At 43.4% G+C, this 21,909-nt stretch overlaps 1 protein-coding gene across 3 annotated transcripts; it reads left to right on the top strand.

Annotated features, from left to right (window-relative positions):
• The first annotated feature begins 383 nt into the window (after window positions 1-383).
• LOC112229602 (transmembrane protein 106B) lies at window positions 384-13,224 on the top strand. 3 transcript variants are annotated; one of them, XM_042319526.1, is made up of 9 exons: window positions 384-402; window positions 856-962; window positions 4,898-5,089; window positions 7,739-7,802; window positions 7,946-8,105; window positions 8,401-8,541; window positions 10,046-10,095; window positions 10,698-10,751; window positions 11,060-13,224. In XM_042319526.1, the coding sequence occupies exons 3-9, from the start codon at window positions 4,906-4,908 to the stop codon at window positions 11,199-11,201; spliced, it is 795 nt and encodes a 264-aa protein (XP_042175460.1). In that variant the 5' UTR covers window positions 384-402; window positions 856-962; window positions 4,898-4,905; the 3' UTR covers window positions 11,202-13,224. The 3 variants fall into 3 exon arrangements, with proteins under 3 accessions (XP_042175460.1, XP_024251302.1, XP_024251303.1); XM_024395534.2 differs by lacking the exon at window positions 384-402 and having other exon boundaries at window positions 746-962; XM_024395535.2 differs by lacking the exons at window positions 384-402; window positions 856-962 and adding an exon at window positions 980-2,066.
• The last annotated feature ends 8,685 nt before the right edge of the window (window positions 13,225-21,909 follow it).

The raw sequence follows: 21,909 nt of genomic DNA, 5'->3' as shown, positions 1-21,909 counted from the left end.
TCTGTGGATCTATTGGGGCGGTAAGCATATTGAAGTGGGTCTAGGGTGGCAGGTAAGGTGGAGGTGATATGATCCTTGACTATGATGACAGAAGTGAGTGGTACAGGGTTGATGGTCATGTAGTTCAGTTACCTTTGCTTTCTTGGGTACAGGAACAATGGTGGACAATGAAATGGGATAGGGGGAGTGAATATGTCCGTAAACACTCCATTCAGCCGTCAGGGCCAGCAGCCTTGCAAGGGTTAACAAGCAAGACGTCAGTGTCCGAGAGGTGGCTGGTATTCCCTTTGTAGTCCGTGGTCTGTAGACCCTGCCATATATGTCTGGTGTCTGAGCCTATGAATTGCGATTCCACTTTGCCTCTATACTGACGTTTTGCCTGGTTATGAACATTTCAAATCAGTAGGTCTACAATTGTAGCGACAATTGAAAATAATTAGCTGATTTTGGAGGCCATGTATTAGTCATAGGAATGCCTGAAATAGCGTAGTACTGCTTTTTAACATTATTACCTCAAAACGTAACAAGGACATGTAGAAGTACTTTCTTCTACTTTATATATTTTTTAATTTAGTGCGAGGACCAATCGACATGTCACATTAGTCGCGGTTAAAAAAAAAACTACTTTGCAATGCGAAGTTATGGATTTGTATTGTTTGTTTGTAGGCGTTGACCGGGTCATGGCTAGAAGGGATCCAGCTCTTGTCAGATTGGACTTTTCGTAGCAGGCTAGGATAATTAACGTTGCTGGTTAGGGTTAGCTACAACGCATTAACTTGACAAAAACGGGATCCCTTCTAGCTATATCCCGTTGTCCGAGGTGACTAAAACTTTTATTTATTTTCTGACTACTAGAGCTGACAAAGACGTCATCATCTGAAACGTACTGCGCATGTCAGGTTGGTTGACAACAAGAACTGCCTGACCTGAAAGGATTGCTAGGAAAAACAACTCGTTTTCTGGTAAGACGGACAATAATAATTTCACTTCACCGTAGAATAAATAGTTAGTATGCTGTTAAATATATTTTATTCCAGCGCATATAGCAAACAAGACTGACCTGCTTTGCTGATGCTAGCTAGCAGCGGGTTGGACGTTCCAACAGGAATCTGTTCCAAAAATTAAATAACAAGGTTGTATAGCGGCAATAAGATACCGGGTAGGAAGTGGGCTTTTTCATTACGTTTTTCACTCACCACGTTTATTCGGAAAACATGTCTGTCATTACTTTGGTAGCCTATGGACAAACATTAAGAATAGGCTACGTTGATGCCTATTCGGCAGCTAGTTAGCTAGGCGAATTGAGCATGCTACTTTATATAACGTTATGCGTTGTTTGCTGGCAACCTTGTACTTTACCAAGTGTTTGGAACAGATTCCTGTTGGAACGTTCCACACGTTATACCCACCCGCTAACAGCTGCTATCGTTGGCTAGCCTCCTACCGTTATGCTTTTGCTTCCTTTTTTTGCTAGCTAGTTAGCCAGTTTGTTATGATAGTTCATTTACTAGCTGACTTAGTTTACAAACCAGTCGACAGTCAACTGACATTCTTGCTAACTGATGAGTAATTTAAATTAATGGCAATGCCATATAACGAGCTAGTTAGCATAATTGGCACGATGAGTGGACCAGTGAATTAAACAAAGATTAACTTGCCCGTTTGTTAACCAAATCATGTTAGCTAGCTTATCTAGCTATAGAACCTGTAGCTAGCTATAGACCTTGTTATTTGGCGATTTCTTGTTGATTTGAAGAAGCCAGCCTACCAATGTTACCCAATCAATGTCTAGATAGCTAACTAACTTCTATTTGTGTCTCAGTTTGTCAAATGCCGATTGATGTGTAGCAGTTAGCTACGAGCACAGCATTGGTTGGCTAACCCTCCTCCTGGAGAGCTACTGCTGGTTGTACAGTAAAGGCTTTCTTTTATCTAGCCCTGTTCTAATACGCATCCAGTAAGACAACATATAGGGATGAAGGCCGTAACTTAGTTAACGAACACTTTTGAAAACATTTATTGTGGGACTTACCTTTCCCAACAAGGTACTCTTGAAGAAAACAAAGGTAAAGTATATGATTTAAAATGCTTTTATTATCGTGGCATTTCGGTATGTGTATGTACAGTTGAAGTTGGACGTTTACATACACTTATGTTGGAGTCATTAAAACTCGTTTTTCAACCACTCCACAAATTTCTTGTTAAACTATAGTTTTGGCAAGTCGGTTAGGACATCTACATTGTGCATGACACAATCATTTTTCCAACAATTGTTTACAGACAGATTATTTCACTTATAATTCACTGTATCACAATTCCAGTGGGTCAGAAGTTTACATACACTAAGTTGACTGTGCCTTTAAACAGCTAGGTAAATTCCAGAAAATGATGTCATGGCTTTAGAAGCTTCTGAGAGGCTAATTTAGATAATTTGAGTCAATTGGAGGTGTGGATGTATTTCAAGGCCTACCTTCAAATTCAGTGCCTTTTGCTTAACATCATGGGAAAAGAAATCATCCAAGACCTCAGAAAAAAATTGCACACCTTCACAAGTCTGGTTCATCCTTGGGAGCAATTTCCAAATGCCTGAAGGTACCATGTTCATCGGTACAAACATTAGTCCTCTGGTCTGATGGAACAAAAATAGAACTGTTTGGCCATAATGACCATCGTTATGGTTGGAGGAAAAAGGGGGAGTCTTGCAAGCTGAAGAATTCCATCCCAACCGTGAAACACAGGGGTGGCAGCATCATGTTGTGGGGGTGCTTTGCTGCAGGAGGGACTGCAGGCGGCACGTCACAAAATGGATGGAAGGAAAATTATGTGGATATATTGAAGCAACACCTCAAGACATCAGCCAGAAAGTTAAAGCTTGGTTGCAAATGGGTCTTCCAAATGGACAATGACCCCAAGCAAAGTTGTGGCAAAATGGCTTAAGGACAATAAAGTCAAGGTATTGGAGTTGCCATAACAAAGCACTGACCTCAATCCTTTAGAACATTTGTGGGCAGAACTGAAAAAGCGTGTGCCTGACTGAGTTACACCAGCTCTGTCAGGTGAAATGGGCCAAAATTCACCCAACTTATTGTGGGAAGCTTGTGGAAGGCTACCCAAAACATTTGACCCAAGTTAAACCATTTTTAAAGGCAATGCTACCAAATACACTCAATTAGTATGTAAACTTCTGACCCAGTGGAATTTGATGAAAGAAATATATCAAAATAAATCGCTCTCTACTATTATTCTGGCATTTCACATTCTTAAAATAAAGTGATGACCTAAAACAGGGAATTTGTGGTGACCTAACTGACCTAAAACAGGGAATTTTTACTAGGATTAAATGTCAGGAGTTTAAATGTATTTGGCTAAGGTGTATGTAAACTTCCGACTTCAACTGTATGTGTATATATAAACGCAGCAAAAAAAGAAACGGCCCCTTTTCAGGACCCTGTTTCAAAGATCATTCGTAAAAATCCAATAACTTCACAGATCTTAATTGTAAAGGGTTTAAACACGGTTTCCCATGCTTGTTCAAATAACCATAAACAATTAATGAACATGCACCTGTGGAATGGTCGTTAAGACACTAATAGCTTACAGAAGGTAGGCAATTCAAGTCACAGTTATGAAAAATTAGGACACTAAAAAGGCCTTTCTACTGACTCTGGAAAAACACCAAAAGATACCCAGGGTCCCTGCTCATCTGTCTGAATGTGCCTTAGGCATGCTGCAAGGAGGCATGAGGACTGCAGATGTGGCCAGGGCAATAAATTGCATCGGCTGTACTGTGAAATGCCTGAGACAGGACGGACAGCTGAGCTTCCTCGCAGTGGCAGACCATGTGTAACAACACCTGCACAGGATCGGTACATCCGAACATCACACCTGTGGGACAGGTACAGGATGGCAACAACTGCCTGAGTTACACCAGGAACGCACAATCCCTCCATCAGTGCTCAGACTGTCCGGAATAGGTTGAGAGAGGCTGGACTGAGGGCTTGTAGGTCTGTTAAGGCATGTCCTCACCAGACATCACCGGCACAATCCAACCGTCGCTGGATCAGATAGGACTGGCAAAAAGTGCTCTTCACTAACGAGTTGCGGTTTTGTCTCACCAGGTGTGATGGTCAGATTAACGTTTATCATCGAAGAAATGAGCGTTACACCGAGGCCTTTACTCTGGAGCGGGATCGAGGTGGAGTGTCCGTCATCGTCTGTGGCGGTGTGTCACAGAATCATCGGACTGAGCTTGTTGTCATTGCAGGCCATCTCAACGCTGTGCGTTACAGGGAGGAAGACATCCTCCCGTGTGTGGTACCCTTCCTGCAGGCTCATCCTGACTTGACCCTCCAGCATGACAATGCTACCAGCATACTGCTCGTTCTGTGCGTGATTTCCTGCAAGTCAGGAATGTCAGTGGTCTGCCATGTCCAGCGACGGGCCTGGATCTCAATCCCATTGAGCACGTCTGGGACCTGTTGGATCGGAGGGTGAGGGTTAGCCCCCCCCAGAAATGTCTGGGAACTTGCAGGTGCCTTGGTAGAAGAGTGGGGTAACATCTCACAGCAAGAACTGGCAAATCTGGTGCAGTCCATGAGGAGGAGATGCACTGCAGTACTTAATGCAGCTGGTGGCGACACCAGATACTGACTTACTTTTGATTTTTACTCCCCCTTTGATCAGGGGCACATTATTCCATTTCTGTTGGTCACATATCTGTGGAACTTGTTCAGTTGGTCTCAGTTGTTGAATTTTGTTATGTTTATACAAGTATTTACATGTTAAGTTTTCTGAAAATACCACTGTTGACAGTGAGAGGACTTTTCTTTTTTGTTGTTGTGTGTGTTTGCCTCAAACATGACAAACAAACGCCAACCGGTAACCTCTGACCCTCCAGCTGTCACCATGGGGAAAGCCCTCTCCCTCCTGCCCAAGCAGGCATGCCATGAAGACTCCCAGGACAGCCTGACCACCACCCAGGAGGATGATGGGAAGAGAGAGGATGTGTCCCAGTTCCCCTACGTAGAGTTCACAGGCCGCGACAGCGTCACATGTCCCAGCTGCCAGGGCACTGGGAGGATACCTAGAGGTGAGCAACACACACCTATGTAGAGTTCACTGGCAGGGACAGCGTCACATGTCCCAGCTGTCAGGGTACAGACCGGATACCTGGAGGTAAACAGGATTTAAGATGCCATTTGAATGAATATGACTGGATAAGAGTTTTGTTCTGTTCAGTGTCACAGTCAGACTGCAGTTGATGATGTGTGTGATAAAACCACAAAGGTGCTCTCTTGTGGATAATGGATAGTGTGACTGAATCGCTCTGTGAGCTTGAGGGAACCAATGACTGAATTTGGCATATGAATGACTCATGCTTTGCCTGTAAACTCACTGTAATCAAGCTGTGTTGTTTTTGGTTCATGATTTTTATTCCCGGAGCCTGGTGAATTTCCCCTCTGAGGGATAATGTTGTACCGTATTGCCTAGAACATGTGAATCTCTTCTTTCAAGCACGACTCAATAAGTATCTAGATAAATACATTAGCTCTGTCACAATACAGGAACGACACTTTTAGTCTGAAACGATTCGGTTTGATACGTGGAACGAATCGATTCAGTAAAATTAAAATCTGATCCTGATCAAGTTGGACCCCCTTGAGCTGGATCTGTCTGAGATTACTTCTCTGAGGTGTGTGTGTGTGTGTGTGTGTGTGTGTGTGTGTGTGTGTGTGTGTGTGTGTGTGTGTGTGTCAGAGAATGAGTTATATGGTGTGCAGGCAGTTGAGCAGAGCCATAGGGCAGACTGAGCGTTTAGGCCTTTTGTCCCCCACTTTGTATCCGAAATCCCCATCGACTGATTAACTTGTCATTTTATCAGATCAAAAATGTGTTGAAAGTAATATGTTTATATTTATGTGTAGAACTTATCTATGACTAGCTACGATGTTTTTGGTAGGACAAAACGTCCCGATATCAATATATATCTGCCGATTATAGCCTACTGTTTTTACAGTGAGGAAAAAGTGAAATTTTCCCACACTAAGTTCTCATAAATTGCCATTGTGCTCCAAATGTTAACATTGTGACAATAATGAGATCATTAGATGGGCTGCAAGTATTCTGATAAGCATGATATTCCCTTTGTCATCCTATATATCGGTGCAATTTTCGGGCCGATATATCTATCTTTCAGTAAAAGGCCAATATCAACCGATGATATCGGTGAAACTACACATCGGTCAAGCCCTAAGTTTATAGTCCATCAGTTGGTGGTTCCAACCAACTGCTAGAACAGGCTGTCTCCACTGGTGGGTGTGATGTGACACGCCGTAATATCCTCAAACAAGTGTATGAATATCTTGTTCAAATACTTTTCTGTTTTGTGTGACACAACTATGGGTACCGCGTGGTGTTTTGTAGCCTAGGGAGAAACTGTCAGGGCAGTAAGGCTGTTGGAACTTGTACTCCCTCTCCCTTTGACTGTCATAATGCCAAGAATCATTATATACCTATATTCACAACAGTCATAAATTATTTCACAATTTAATGAAACCAATCTTATGGATAATAAACTATTTGAGATTTTATTTTCCCTCCCAAGGTGACACCGGTGCCAATAGCATAGGAGAAAAATCAACCAACACCTAGGAACACCACATGATGAAACACAGACCAAAACCCACACACAGATTCTGGCACAACATGAACACAAACATGCACAATTATTAATAACCCCTGGATTTGACAGGAAAAACAATGCAGCTGTGAAGTCACGCCTTCATGTCTGCATGACAAATAACTTGACTGTGCTACTTCACAGCTCTGTTCTCCTCCCTGAAGCACCAGGCTAGCTCTGAGGGTTTGCTGTGTGTTTTCCTGCTGTCCTGTAATTACCTCTTCTTTAAGCCTCCCAACCTTAATTATCAAGTAAACAGTTTTTTAATTTATTTATCGAATATCGGTGGAATTATCGGCCGGTTTCGAACAATTGGTAAAATGGCCTTATTTGCCAATAATATCGGTGAAATGATTTATCAGTCGGGTTCTTGCTATGAATGAATATAGCACAGCTTCAGATTTCATTAGAACTTTACAGAGGAGAGCTGCTCTTCTCCCGCTCTGACTATAGGCCTACAGTACAGCTCACAAAAATGGTTGGTGTCCTTGTTATGAAATTACATCTTCATTTAAAAATGACCAAATGCACTGACTGTTAAAAGCAAAACAATTTTATGGTGAACCTGGCAATCGAAAAAGTCACCCAACTAATAAAGCCTATGATTTTACATTGCCAAAGCCATTTTACAATAATTTGAATGCTGAAGGTGCTGCGCAGATATCAGAGGCTCTCGTTGGTGCGAGCAGCTGAGCTCTGTACAGTTATCTGACTTGGAGGTCAATGACTGACAGGCTTATTTAAATAGCTACTGAAGGAGAGGCCGCATCAATTCGGTCACAAAAGATGTAGGTATTTTCGTATAGGGAAATAATATGTTATGAATTGCCGGTTCACTGTTTTTTACTCATAACATTTTAAACGATTTTCTGACTGATTCACGCCACATTTGGATCAGTTTAGGGTCCTGCGAACCGATGCACTCGTATCTTAGGCATCGGTCCCTGGTTCAATGGTTTATCAGTGAATTGTTACATCCCTAGTGTTGCTGTTATGTTGTGCTGTAGTTGTGTCCGATGATTAGCCTAAGTGTTGTAAATGTTTCCTTGCATTATGCAGGCCAAGAGAACCAGCTTGTAGCATTGATCCCATACAGTGACCAGAGACTCAGGCCCAGGAGAACGTAAGTGGAATGTCGTGGTTTTGTTGGTATCTCTAGGCTAAATGTAGCTGTTCCTTTCTTGTTATAATGTTCGTCGTACCCTGCCATTGTCAGACTGCTATTTAACTTCTGACCCTGCCTTTTGTTCACCTGCCTCTCCACAGAAAGCTGTATGTGATGTCCTCGGTGGTTGTGTGTCTGCTGCTGTCCAGCCTGGCTGTCTTCTTCCTGTTCCCTCGTACCATAGACGTCTCCTACGTGGGCGTCAAGTCGATCTTCGTCACCTATGACGAGGACAAGAGGATTGTCTATCTCAACGTGACGGTGAGCCTCTCCTCTGGTCTAACCACATGATGATTTGGGTCACATTGTGGACAGTCACAGGAGGAGACTGCTTTTCCTTATCAACCTGTACTATCCTAAAGTTGGCCATGTTTGGGCAAATGAGTTTGGTCACAAATGTTGCAGGACTCTAGGTATTCTGCCATCCCCTGTAATTTTGTATTAACTCCTAAACTGTTCCTGGTTTGCCGCACTGGCTAACTCTGGCTTCAAACTGCTCAGTGTGTGTGTTGCTCTGAGGGTAAAATTATAAGGTATTCTTTCTTCTTCCTTCCAGAACACTCTGAACATCACCAATAACAACTACTACAGTGTAGAGGTGTCCAACGTCACAGCCCAGGTCCAGTTCTCCAAGACAGTGATTGGGAAGTCCCGCATCAATAACATCACTGCTATCAGTCCTCTGGGCATGGAGCAGGTACACAACTCTGTAATAGCATGGCAACCGGGCGTTATCGACACACTAGCAACAATGTAAAAGTTGTGGTAACAACTCTGTAATAGCATGGCAACAGGGCGTTATCGGCGCACTAGCAACAATGTAAAAGTTGTGGTAACAACTCTGTAATAGCATGGCAACGGGGCGTTATCGGCGCACTAGCAACAATGTAAAAGTTGTGGTAACATCTCTGTAATAGCATGGCAACGGGGCGTTATCGGCGCACTAGCAACAATGTAAAAGTTGTGGTAACAACTCTGTAATAGCATGGCAACAGGGCGTTATCGGCGCACTAGCAACAATGTAAAAGTTGTGGTAACAACTCTGTAATAGCATGGCAACAGGGCGTTATCGGCGCACTAGCAACAATGTAAAAGTTGTGGTAACAACTCTGTAATAGCATGGCAACAGGGCGTTATCGGCGCACTAGCAACAATGTAAAAGTTGTGGTAACAACTCTGTAATAGCATGGCAACAGGCGTTATCGGCGCACTAGCAACAATGTAAAAGTTGTGGTAACAACTCTGTAATAGCATGGCAACAGGGCGTTATCGGCGCACTAGCAACAATGTAAAAGTTGTGGTAACAACTCTGTAATAGCATTGCAACAGGGCGTTATCGGCGCACTAGCAACAATGTAAAAGTTGTGGTAACAACTCTGTAATAGCATGGCAACGGGGCGTTATCGGCGCACTAGCATGTAAAAGCAACTCTGTAATAGCATGGCAACGGGGCGTTATCGGCGCACTAGCAACAATGTAAAAGTTGTGGTAACAACTCTGTAATAGCATGGCAACAGGGCGTTATCGGCGCACTAGCAACAATGTAAAAGTTGTGGTAACAACTCTGTAATAGCATGGCAACAGGGCGTTATCGGCGCACTAGCAACAATGTAAAAGTTGTGGTAACAACTCTGTAATAGCATGGCAACAGGTTGCTAGGCAACAGCCCTGTTGCCATGCTATTACAGAGTTGTTATCGGTGCACTAGCAACAATGTAAAAGTTGTGGTAACAACTCTGTAATAGCATGGCAACAGGGCGTTATCGGCGCACTAGCAACAATGTAAAAGTTGTGGTAACAACTCTGTAATAGCATGGCAACAGGGCGTTATCGGCGCACTAGCAACAATGTAAAAGTTGTGGTAACAACTCTGTAATAGCATGGCAACCGGGCGTTATCGACACACTAGCAACAATGTAAAAGTTGTGGTAACAACTCTGTAAACACATGGCAACAGGGCGTTATCGGCGCACTAGCAACAATGTAAAAGTTGTGGTAACAACTCTGTCATCATTATTGGACATGCAGCAGAAAGTCCTGTTTCACTAAATTCAAGAGCCAACAAGCCATAGCTGTTTTTAGTGGACTCCAACCCCTATTCCTGGTCCTAAGTTGCTCAACTTGTCACATTATGTATTTTGGTACTTCAAATACTTCCTCCTAGTCACCTTTTTGATCATAACCCTGTGTGTTGTTCCCAGGTTGACTACATGGTTCCCACCATTCTAGCAGATGATATGAGCTACATGTAGTAAGTACAGCACACCCCAGCACAGCACATAGCTTTTTGAGAACACGGAACCTGATAAAGACCTCATGGTCGAGACTTTGTTTCAATAAATCCTATATGAGTACAGATTGCAGCCTGCTTTTAGTTTTTGCTTAACCTTGTCCCCAGGCTCATATAGAGCCTGAAGACGGTGTGGAACAAAGTCAGACTTGAAAGGGGCATGTTGTAGTTGAGGCGGGAGAGGGACAGCCTGCCATAGCTGGATTAGATGAATTTGGGCATATAAACTTTATATGTGAAAACAAATTCTTAGATGCATACTTTCTGATTTCCCCAACTCCCTTCGTTCATTGTTTAGCCTATCACTTGTGCTGCTCCTGCTTTAAAATCAACAACATGGAGGGGAGGTTCAAGGGTTACGCTAGATGGTGATGGACTGAGACATCAGCCAATGAAAATCCAGCGGGACCTTTTCCCGCTCTTGCCATAGGCTCCATTCAAGTCCATTTCTGGAACCCATTGAAACCAGACGGTTCGACAGAGTAAAAGCTGGCTGGTGGACAAATGTAACATTTTGCTCATCACATGAAACTGACTGAAGTGTCTGTTCCTCTGTGTCCTAGTGATTACTGCAGCCTGCAGACCATAAAGGTGCACAACATCGTTGTCATGATGCAGTAAGTACCTCCCTTTTATCATTCTCACAGGACCACGAAGCCTGGCTCCCATGTCATACGTATTAATGTACTCGGAACAGTTAGTCAACCTTGTTCTGTGTGGTTAATGACCTCCCTTTATTAATAAGGAACTTTTCTGATACCGTCCTCTATTCATACAGAATGGAAATTGACCTAATCCCATATCCAACCAATATCCTCTTTTGTATTTTTCTATATTGACTGGATGTGATCACATCCCTGCTTGTTATTGTCCTAAAGGGTACAAAAAAAGCCATTTGAATTAAATGAAATCCTCTTGTTTTCAGGGTGACTGTGACGACGATGTACTTTGGCCACATGGAGCAGGTCACACAGGAGATGTACCAGTATGTAGACTGTGGAGGTAACACCACCACTCTGAGGGGGGCGCAGCCCAAGGTGTCTAATGCCCCAATACCCCCAGAGTAACCCCCTTGCCCTACCTGACCTGGAGAAGTTCCTTGGAAGCTAGTCTAACATCAGCGATCTTGCAGAACTACTGGTTGTTTAGGCTTGTGCTCCAGCCCTTCTCTAACAAAGCTGGTCAATTGAAGGTGGTATGTTCGAGCAGGGATACGTGTTTGCACCCAGTAGTTCTCCAGGAGGAGAGTTGGCCACCACAGCCATAGATGGATCACTGTGTTTCTCCCTCTACCACCCCTCTACCGATGAAGACCTCACTGTAGATGTCATGTAATTCTGTGTTCGCTCACCATTGTGTTGGGAGTATATGCCAGGTGTGCGGTGGGGGGGATGTGTCTACTGACAAAAATATTTGTTTTTAATGTCTAAACACTAAGTACCATACTGTTTCAGTACCAAACCATTATGCACTTTATTAATGCATTTAACATTCAACTTCTCATTGTGTTCATGGAAAATGTTACAAAGCCACTCCACACTCCTCCAAACCACTTGAACTGTAGATGTCTGAACTAATAATCCTCAAACTATGGATGAGGATGACCTCAGACTTCTCTCAGTAAGCTGGTCTCAAATCTGTATCTCTATGATAGTCGAAGGAGTTGAACCAACAGATCTGGGACCAGTCAACTATTCTCAAAGTCGTACCTCACGTAACACATTAATAATGTGTATTATTATGACAGGTGAATCTAGTGTATTATTTAATTCTGCTGAAAAGTCAGAGGCACAGTGAGCCAAGTCTGAAATGACACCTATATAGAACACACTACTAGGCCTCTAGCCAAAGGTAGTGCGCTATATAGGTTTCTCAAACTAACCTCTGGACCTCGAAGCCAGTTCCACTGTGCTTTGTTCATGGTTCCCTTCTAATCTGGGACTGATTTTAGACCTGGAACACCAGGTGTGTGCAATTTGAATTATCAGGTAGAACAGAAAAGTATTAGGCTCCGGACCTCGTAGAGAGAGTTGAATACCCCTGGTATAGGGGATAGGGTGCTGTTTGGGGTGAAGTCAGAATGTGGCATTTCTCATATGTATAATCTTGTAATGACCGGGCTCTCCTCTAGAGGGCTCTCTGTACAATCTTGATTTGGACCAGTTGTTTACTAATATTACCCTCTGTTGGGTGATCCAACTGTGTTAATGTGTGATCCATTGATTGAATTAAAAGGCTTATGTCCCTAAAATGGAGTCATTTAAAGAAATTAAGATGTTAAAAGTTCATTCCATCACTGTTCCCAATTGGTACAATAACAAGATTGATTGATAGTGATTCATTATCAGTAATTGACCTCTTCCTTCTGAGTTCGTGCTTACGAGGGACTCGCATAATGTTTTGTGATACCAACCTACTGCTGACTTGAATTTGACCAACTTAGTTTTTACACGCGTGAAGAGGATAACCTGCAAGGGACTTTGCACATTTTTGATAAATGACTTGCCTGCATATCAAACTCAGTTGGAGAGTTTAGAACTACCTAGATTTAATACCACGTTTGTAATATGATTCCTACCCACATTGCGGAAAACCTTTTTGAAATGTACAACTCAAATAGAAACGACCCTCTGTCATAGAAATATACCTTGAATTTCTTTATGAATTATCATACTTAGTAGTTTGCCGTTATCTAATTTGCAGTTTCCTGGGTTATCGTAGAGCACAACATTTAACATGTGTACAGTCGTTTGTTCTTAATTAATCTTGTATGGAAGAGTGGATCAGCTTTTGAATGAATGTTAGGATTGAGTGAAGACTTGCAGTACTACTGACACATCAACTAGAAGAGTGGTTTATCTGATCAGGTTGTTCTTTCCTAATGTCTACTTCTGCTGTGGGGTACTGACATTTATTTTGATTAACGGTATTTGACAATGTAAATACAAGCAATTTTTTTAATGTAGTTGATGTTTTTATTATTTGCTTTTCATCATGATACATTCAAAATGTGTGATCACGATTTGTCCTACCTAGTTTAATTGTATGGTTACCCTTTCTGAAAGCGTGAATAAAGTTTTCGACATCTCATTTTGTCTGTCTTGTATTTTCTTCTGTCTTTGTTCATGCCTTTTTTTTTTAACCAACCTCAGAGGAACTGGTAAGAAATGGAACACTCACATGCAAATTAGCACATGAATCAGTGTGACATCACAATGCACTCATGAACCCATAGATTTGTAATAATACTGGAATTCTGACTGCATGTTTGCAAAACTTGTCTCCTGAGCAGAAGTGAACTCACACAATGTTACCATGGGGACAGTTGACAGCCAGTGGGGACAGTTTTTACATCATAAACACCATATGTGACGTCAAACACCTGTCTGCATAAATAGCCTGTTTCGGCGGCATTTGGTACATTTAATTTCCCTAGGTGGCTGAAGGTACGTTGGTAACCATGCACTTTCAGCCCAATTTGGAAGAGGATCTTTCTTTTGCCTTACAGCTAGATCATGGTAAGTTGATATTGCTGATGACATGTTGATGCAAACTTGTATTGTAAATGACTTGTACACTGTCAGATGAGCTGTAACATGGCTGTAGCCTCAAGGTTGTTTGGCTTGACAGCAATGGAGCAAGAGTACCAATAGATCCTGGACCAGGCTAGTAACCAGAGTTTGAATCCCAGGGCAAACAGGGAAATCTGGAGGAATTTGCATCCAGAGAGTAGCTGGCTTCAATTTAATATGTTCTATACCCAGGACTATTGTGCCCTGGGGCAAAGCACTTACCGCCAGCTGACCCTATGCTGCTCCCAGCCTGTCGTGTGTGTCAGGTTGGGTCCTTTGCTTTGACAGCGAATATGAAAAGAATGTTTCTGCGAATAGTATTGTATATTACACATATTGTAGTTTATTTTTGCATTTTGTGTATGCAGGATCAGCAGTGACATTACTTGTGAACAATGCTGCCCCTTACAGTGCAGGTGGGGTATACCAGATGTACCACGCAGCACCATCGGCCTCCTGGCACGGTCTTCCTGTGTACCAAGGTTCCCCACCTCACCAGCTGGCCTTGATCACTTCAAAGATACACAGGGAGACTATTCCTATGGGTCCTGTTGAAACACCTGAGACAAGCCAGCATCAGGACGTTTTAGACTTGAGCCAGAGTTCAGAGTCTCCTGAGCCACTCAAGAGGAAGAGAAAGAAGAAGAAGAAGCATGCTGCACCTAAACAGAGGAACCCACATGGCAGCTTTGATTGGACCAGCCAAGAACACAGCACTACAGAGAAGTACAAGAGGATAATGTCACTGCTGAGGAAAGACGGGGTAGAGGTGGTGGATGAGACAGGGACTAAGGGACTAACAGACACTGACAGTGAGTCTGACCAACATGTGAATCAAATGAGGAGAAAGAGAGCAGTGAGTAAAGGAAAAAAACAGAGCATCAAAGTGAAAAAAGCAACAGTGAAAAGTAGGAGCCGAAACCAGGCTAACCGACTAAACCGAGATTTTCAGCAATCTGACATATCCTCATCTCTGCTGGAGACACATGCCGTTGGGCCTGCACTAGAGCGGTTATTCTACCTACCAGCAGAGGGCAATGATGAGGAAGACCTGCTCGCTGAAGTGTTGGAAGAGCTCTCAGGGGTTCCAAGATACCCAGACCTCTCAGAGGAAGCTTTGAGCAACATGACCCTTTCAGAATATGCCACCCTCATGAACATGTTCCCCCATCCGCAGCTTCCGCCCTTACCCGTACCCTCCTTCCTTCTTCTGCGACCTGACGTCAGCCCAGTCTATAGAGAGACTCCAGAGTTACTCACACCATCTACCCACTGCGACTGGGTCACCCATGGGAACCCCAGTGATGCCAGCTACACCAATACAGTTGGCCATTTTGAGGACCACTATCCTGCCTCTCCAGAACCTCAGCAGCCAGGTGATTCCGACTACACCAATACCTACAGCCGTTTTGGCAACCCTTTAGCTATAACTCCAGAACCCCTGCAGCCAGGTGACTACACCAATACAGGCAACCATTTGGAAGACCAATACATTGCCTTGCCTGACAATGTGGTTAGCCAATTTTTGGAGTCTGACTATATTTCCCCTGAGCCTGCCTCCTCCCCAGAGCCAGAGCTTCAGCCTTTAGTGCTGAGTGTAGAGAGGGAGCCAATGAAGAGAGAGGCCCAGAGACTGAGGCAGCAGACAGCCAGGATGACGTTATATTGCCTGGAGCACAACCCACTGGCCGACAGAGAGGACTTCACACTGGAGCGCTACCTGGACATGTTCACTGATGGAAACACAGTGACTACGGAACCATAACCTCAGGAAATTGTATTGGGATTTTTCACCAATAAACATTTGGAATAAAGGCAACGCTCTGCTGTTGTTAATTCTAATCTAACGTACATTTGTTTGCACTTTATATAATCTGTTGTAGAGAATATAATAGAATACCATCATAATAGATTAGCTAGTGTACATACCGTCACACTGTTAGTCATTTTGATATCTCCATGTCTCAGGGAGATGAAGTGTAGTTGGTGGATTTACGATTGATATCAGGCAGCAATGATGATAACATATCAAGATAAGATATCAGTGCTTGACATGGACTGAAATAGGTGCCGGTACTCATTTTGGGTGCTGGTACTGTTTATATTTAGGTGCAGGAGCTCCACAATACTTTAACTAATATTCTAGAAGAGGAACAGGAGCTCAAGCATTAGAAAATGTGAGGTGTAGGAACTCCGGTAAGCTCCTACCCAAGTCGAGCATCGAGTGTTATGCCTATTCAATGGGTAAGATTCAGTATGGTGATGTTTGGAATTTAGCTGGTATTTATGATGTCGTAGCTGTTCTTTACAAAAGAAGGAATTAAACCTCTCAAAGATCCAATTCCCAGCAGATGTTGATGTTCCTCTCCATGTTGAAACAGTGCCAGTAAGAAGTTATTGAATTCCAGTAAATGATTGATTAATAATGAGCCATCTAAAATACTTGTAATAGATGACACGACTGAGAACATGTTTGTTTAACTGCACGTAATCACTAACTGGTGGAGTGGTCACAGCCTGTCTTTGTCTCTAACACAGACTTTTACTGCGTGTAACATCTGTCGTTAAATGAAGGCCAAGGTGCAGCGTGGTAGGCGTACATTTTCCTTTTAATTATAAATGTTCCACCAAAAACAATAAACAACTCAACGAACGTAAAGCTAGGAGTGCAAACACATGCAACAACCAAAGACAAGATCCCACAACTCCAGGCCGCAAACCTGAACCTATAGGGGAGGGTCGGGGTGGGCATCTACCCTCGGTGGCGGCTCCGGTTCGGGCCGTAGCCCCCGCTCCCTACGCTGATCCCTCCGCTTCTGTGGAACCGGACCATGGATCGTCGCTGGAGGAACCGGACCGTGAATCGCCGCCGGAGGTTCAGAACCGGGAACCGCCGCCGAAGGCTCTGGACTGGGGACTGTCACCGGAGGCTCCGTGACCTTGATTTTCACTGCAAGCTCCGGGCCATGGATTATCACTGGAGGCTCCGGGCCATGGATTATCACTGGAGGCTTCGTGCCATGGATCATCACTAGAGGCTTCGTACGTGGAGCCGGAATAGGTCTCACCGGACTGAGGAGACGTACTGGAAACCTGGTATGTGGAGCTGCCACAGGTCTTACCAGGCCGGGGAGACATACTGGAGGCCTGGTACGTGGAACCGGAACAGGTCTCACCAGACTGGTGAGATGCACTGGAAGCCTGGTGTGTGGAGCAGACACCGAATACACTGGGCCGTGGAGGCGCACTGGAGGTCTCGAGCATGGAGCTGGCACAACCCGTCCTGGCTGGATGCCCACTTCCGCCTGGCAAATGCAGGGCGCTGGCACAGAGCGCACCGGCCTGTGAATGCTCACAGGAGACACCGTGCGCATCACCGCATAACACGGTGCCTGACCAGTCACACGCTCTCCACGGTAAGCACCAAGAGTCGGCTCAGGTCTAAACCCTACCTCCGCCAATTTCCCCATGTGCCCCCCCCCCAAAAAATATTTTGGAGCTGTCTCTCGGGCTTCCGTTGTTGTTCTAATTCCTCGTTTCATCACCGTTCCTCTCTAGCTGCCACCATCTGCTCCCTTGAACAGCGATACTCTCCGGCCCTTGTCCAGGGTCCTTCTCCATTCAGGATGTCCTCCCATGTCCATTCATCCTGGCCACGTTGCTTGGTCCGTTTTTGGTGGGATCTTCTGTAATATCCGTCGTTAAATGAAGACCAAGGTTGCAGCGTGGTAGGCGTACGTTTTCCTTTTAATTATAAATGTTCCACCAAAAACAATAAACAACAAAGCTATGGCGTGCAAACACATGCAACATCCAAAGACAAGATCCCACATCTGAAGGTGGGAGAAAAGGGCTGCCTTAGTATGATCCCCAATCAGAGTCAACGATAGACAGCTGCCTCTGATTGGTAACCATACTCGGCCAACAAAGAAATATAAACATAGATTTCCCACCCTAGTCACACCCTGACTGACCAAATAGAGTAGAGAATAGAGAATTTAAAGGATCTCTAAGGTCAGGGCGTGACACTGCGCTACATTTGAAGGTACTACTTCTTGTAAACTTCCCCTAAATGGCCTACCTTGACATAAACATTGTAGCCTACCCCACCATTGTAAAGAACATGCTATGAGAAAATAACAATGTAAAGCTGAAGAGCGAATTGTTAAGTGACACTGATGTTTTGGTGTATAATGCAGATAGAGTAACAAGATAATTGACACCCATAGCCTGCACTTTGATGTCGGATCCACACCAAAAACAGGATAGCACATGACACTGTGGCTTGAAATATTGTTTATGGTCCTAAGCAACAGCACAGTTTGCTCTATTTATTTTCTGAGATAGGTAGTATATTTTCCCTGTCCATCTTTGATATGCCCGTAGAGAATATTATGTTCAACAATACATAGAAAAATTGCCCAAATAACATATGTTCATGTTTATATTTTTCAATATTCATAAATTAATGTATGAACATTGTTATTGAAATCAAAATGCTACTCTTAGAGCAAGCGATAAATCTTCATATGACACCAAATTTGGATTTGTAGCACTTACATATCAAATATTATGGAGACTTAAAGGAGGCCAAAATGTCATAAATATGCCAACTTTGATTATTTCTCAACTATGCTTTTAGATACAAATATCAACTATATGTCAACAATCCTTCCTCCAAAGGACCATTCTACACATGACCAAAAGTATGTGGACAACTGATCGTCGAATATCTCATTCCAAAATAATGGGCATTGGTCCCCCCTTTGCTGTTGAAACAGCCTCCATGTTTCTGGGAAGGCTTTCCACTAGATATTGGAACATTGCTGCGGGCACTTGCTTCCATTCAGCCACAAGACCATTAATGAGGTCGGGCACTGATGTTGGGCGATGTGGCCTGGCTCACAGACGGCGTTCCAATTCATCCCAAAGATGTCCAATGGGGTTGAGGTCAGTGCTCTGTGCAGGCCATTCAAGTTCTTCCACACCTATCTCGACAAATAATTTCTGTATGGACCTTGCTTTGTGCACCCGGGCATTGTCATGCTGAAACAGGAAAGGGCCGTCCCCAAACTGTTGCCACAAAGTTGGAAGCACAGAATCGTCTAGAATGTCATTGTATGCTGTAGCGTTAAGATTTCCCTTCAAGGGCCTAGTCTGAACCATGAAAAACAGCCCCAGACCATTATTCCTCCTCCACCAAACTTTATAGTTGGCTCAATTGATTCGGGCAGGTAGTGATTTTCCTGTCATGGTCCAAATCCAGATTTGTCTTTTGGACTGCCAGATAGTGAGGCTTGATCCATCACTCCAGAGAGCACATTTCCACTGCTCCAGAGTCCAATGGCGCCGAGCTTTACACCACCTCAGCTGACGCTTGGCATTGCGATCTTGGGCTTGTGTGTAGCTGCTTGGCCATGGAAACCCATTTCATAAAGCTTCCAACGAACAGTTATTGTGCTGATGTTGCTTCCAGAGGCAGTTTGGAACTCGGTAGTGATTGTTGCAGCTGAGGACAGACGATTTTGACGCGCTTCAGCACTCAGCAAGAAGTTGACAAACAGCCTTGTTGGAAAGGTGGCATCCTATGACGGTGCCACGTTGAAAGTCACTGAGTTCTTCAGTAAGGCCACTCTACTGCCAATGTGTGTCTATGGAGATTATATGGCTGTGTGTTCGATTTAATAAACCTGTCATCAACGGGTGTGGCTGAAATAGCCAAATCCACTCATTTAAAGGGGTGTCCACATACTTTTGTATAATGTATTTATTAAGTGTTGTAAACTCCCCCAAATCATGATTTTTTTATCCTGGTTTTGTGAGCAATCACACTACTGCATCCACCCTCACAGCTGCCCATGTCCCTTAACATTGATGATGTGGTTGTTACTGAAAAGAAGCACATGGCTGAGCTCTTTAATCACCACTTCATTAAGTCAGGATTTCTATTTGACTCAGCCATGCCTCCTGGCCCGTCCAACATTTCAAGCTGATCCTAAATGTTATAGGCCTATTTCTGTTTTTCCCTGTTTATCAAAAGTGTTGGAAAAACTTGTCAATAATCAACTCACTGGCTTTCTTGATGTCTATAGTATTCTCGCTGGTATTCAATCTGGTTTCCGCTCAGGTTATGGATGTGTCACTGCAACCTTAAAGGTCCTCAATTATGTCACCATTGTCTTTGATTGTAAGCAATGTTGTGCTGCTATTTTTATTGACTTGGCCAAAGCTTTTGATACGGTAGACCATTCCATTCTTGTGATGGGCTTAAGGAGTATTGGTGTCTCTGAGCCTGCTTGGCCTGGTTTGCTAACCACCTCTCTCAAAGAGTGCAGTGTATAATGTCAGAAAATATACTGTCTCTGCCACTGCCAATCACCAAGGGAGTACCCCAAGGCTCGGCCCTAGGCCCCACGCTCCTCTCAATTTACATGAACAACATAGCTCAGGCAGTAGGAAGCTCTCTCATTCATTTATATGCAGATGATACAGTCTTATACTCAGCTGGTCCCTCCCCGGATTTTGTGTTAAATGCTCTACAACAAAACTTTCTTCGTGTCCAAAAAGCTTTCTCGACCCTTAACCTTGTTCTGAACACTCCAAAACAAAGGTTATGTGGTTTGGTAAGAAGAATGCCCTTCTCCCCACAGGTGTGATTACTACATCTGAAGGTTTAAAGCTTGAGGTAGTCACCTCATACAAGTACTTGGGAGTATGGCTAGACAGTACACTTCTCACAGCACATATCAAAGCTGCAGGCTAAAGTAAAATCTAGACTTGGTTTCCTCTATCGTAATTGCTCCTCTTTCACCCCAGCTGCAAAACAAACCCTGATTCATATGACCATCCTACCCATGCTAGATTACGTCATTTATAGATTGCAGGTAAGGTTACTCTCTAGTGGCTAGATGTTCTTTACCATTTGGCCATCAGATTTGCCACCAATGCTCCTTATAGGACACATCACTGCACTCTATACTCGTCTGTAAACTCTGTAAACTCTCTGTATACATGTCGCAAGACCCGTTCTGCCAGTCGCATTCTGTTAATGGTCCCCAAAGCACACACATCCCTGGGTTACTCCTCTTTTCAGTTCGCTGCAGCTAGCGACTGGAACGAGCTGCAACAAACACTCAAACTGGACAGTTTTATCTCAATCTTTTCGATCAATGACTCAATCATGAACACTCTTACTGACAGTTGTATCTGCTTTGCGTGGTGTATTGTTGTCTCTAGCTTCTTGCCCTTTGTGTTGTTGTCTGTGCCCAATAATGTTTGGACCATGTTTTGTGCTGCTACCATGTTGTGTTACTACCATGTTGTTGTCATGTTGTGTTGCTACCATGTTGTTGTCATGTTGTGTTGCTACCATGCTGTGTTGTCATGTGTTGCTGACTTGCTATGTTGTTGTCTTACGTAGGTCTCTCTTTGTGTAGTGTTGTGTTGTCTCTCTTGTCGTGATAAGTTTTGTCCTATATTTATATATATATATTATTTTTAATCCCAGCCCCCATCCCCGCAGGAGGCTTTTTTGCCTTTTGGTAGTTTATTTTGGTAATTTATTTAAAAAAAGGTTAAATAAAAATAAAAAATCTAAATAAATCCATGATAAAGGATCCATCTCTTGACTGTCTCCTCCTCTTCTATCGCTCACATTAATAGACACTAAGTGGAAACTGGTCACAAGCTTCACCGACATGAAAATAAAATTACTTTTAGGGGAAAAAAACAATACTCGAAACAGATTTGTTACACAACATTAACAGATCGGTCTTGTAATCGAACACTTCCGTAGTAGTTAGTAGTGAGTAGTTGTACTACACACTATCATAGTATTTCAAGACTTGTGAGGAAAATGCTTGCGAAATGTGTTGGAATGGAGCAGGTATGGCTGGTAAATCTATACGTTTCGAATACCATTGGAGACACCTTGAACTCCCCTAAGCCATAACCTTCAGAGACCAGTCTAATATTAAACAACTGATCCAATTGTGGGGATTTTTTTTCTGGTTCTCTATATTCATAAGTGCAGCGACAAATAACCACACACTGCTGAGCTGTGTTGAAACTACAAGATACACATCTTGTCACACCCTGACCATAGTTTGCTTTGTATGTTTCTATGTTTTGTTTTGGCAGGGTGTGATCTGAGTGGGCATTCTATGTTGGATGTCTAGTTTGTCTGTTTCTGTGTTTGGCCTGA

Source organism: Oncorhynchus tshawytscha, unplaced genomic scaffold (genome assembly GCF_018296145.1).
Source record: "Oncorhynchus tshawytscha isolate Ot180627B unplaced genomic scaffold, Otsh_v2.0 Un_scaffold_1528_pilon_pilon, whole genome shotgun sequence".
Taxonomy (NCBI): Eukaryota; Metazoa; Chordata; class Actinopteri; order Salmoniformes; family Salmonidae; genus Oncorhynchus; species Oncorhynchus tshawytscha.
The sequence above is the reverse complement of the archived record's forward strand: the minus strand, read 5'-3'. Positions and strand labels throughout refer to the sequence as shown.

What these genes read in the sequence shown, in the direction of transcription:
- LOC112229602 (XM_042319526.1), top strand. Translation starts at nt 4,906, where the DNA reads ATGGGGAAAGCCCTCTCCCTCCTGCCCAAGCAGGCATGCCATGAAGAC. An exon ending in TTGTCTATCTCAACGTGACG is followed by an intron (nt 8,106 to 8,400) that starts GTGAGCCTCTCC and finishes TCTTCCTTCCAG; the next exon opens with AACACTCTGAACATCACCAA. An exon ending in GTCCTCTGGGCATGGAGCAG is followed by an intron (nt 8,542 to 10,045) that starts GTACACAACTCT and finishes TGTTGTTCCCAG; the next exon opens with GTTGACTACATGGTTCCCAC.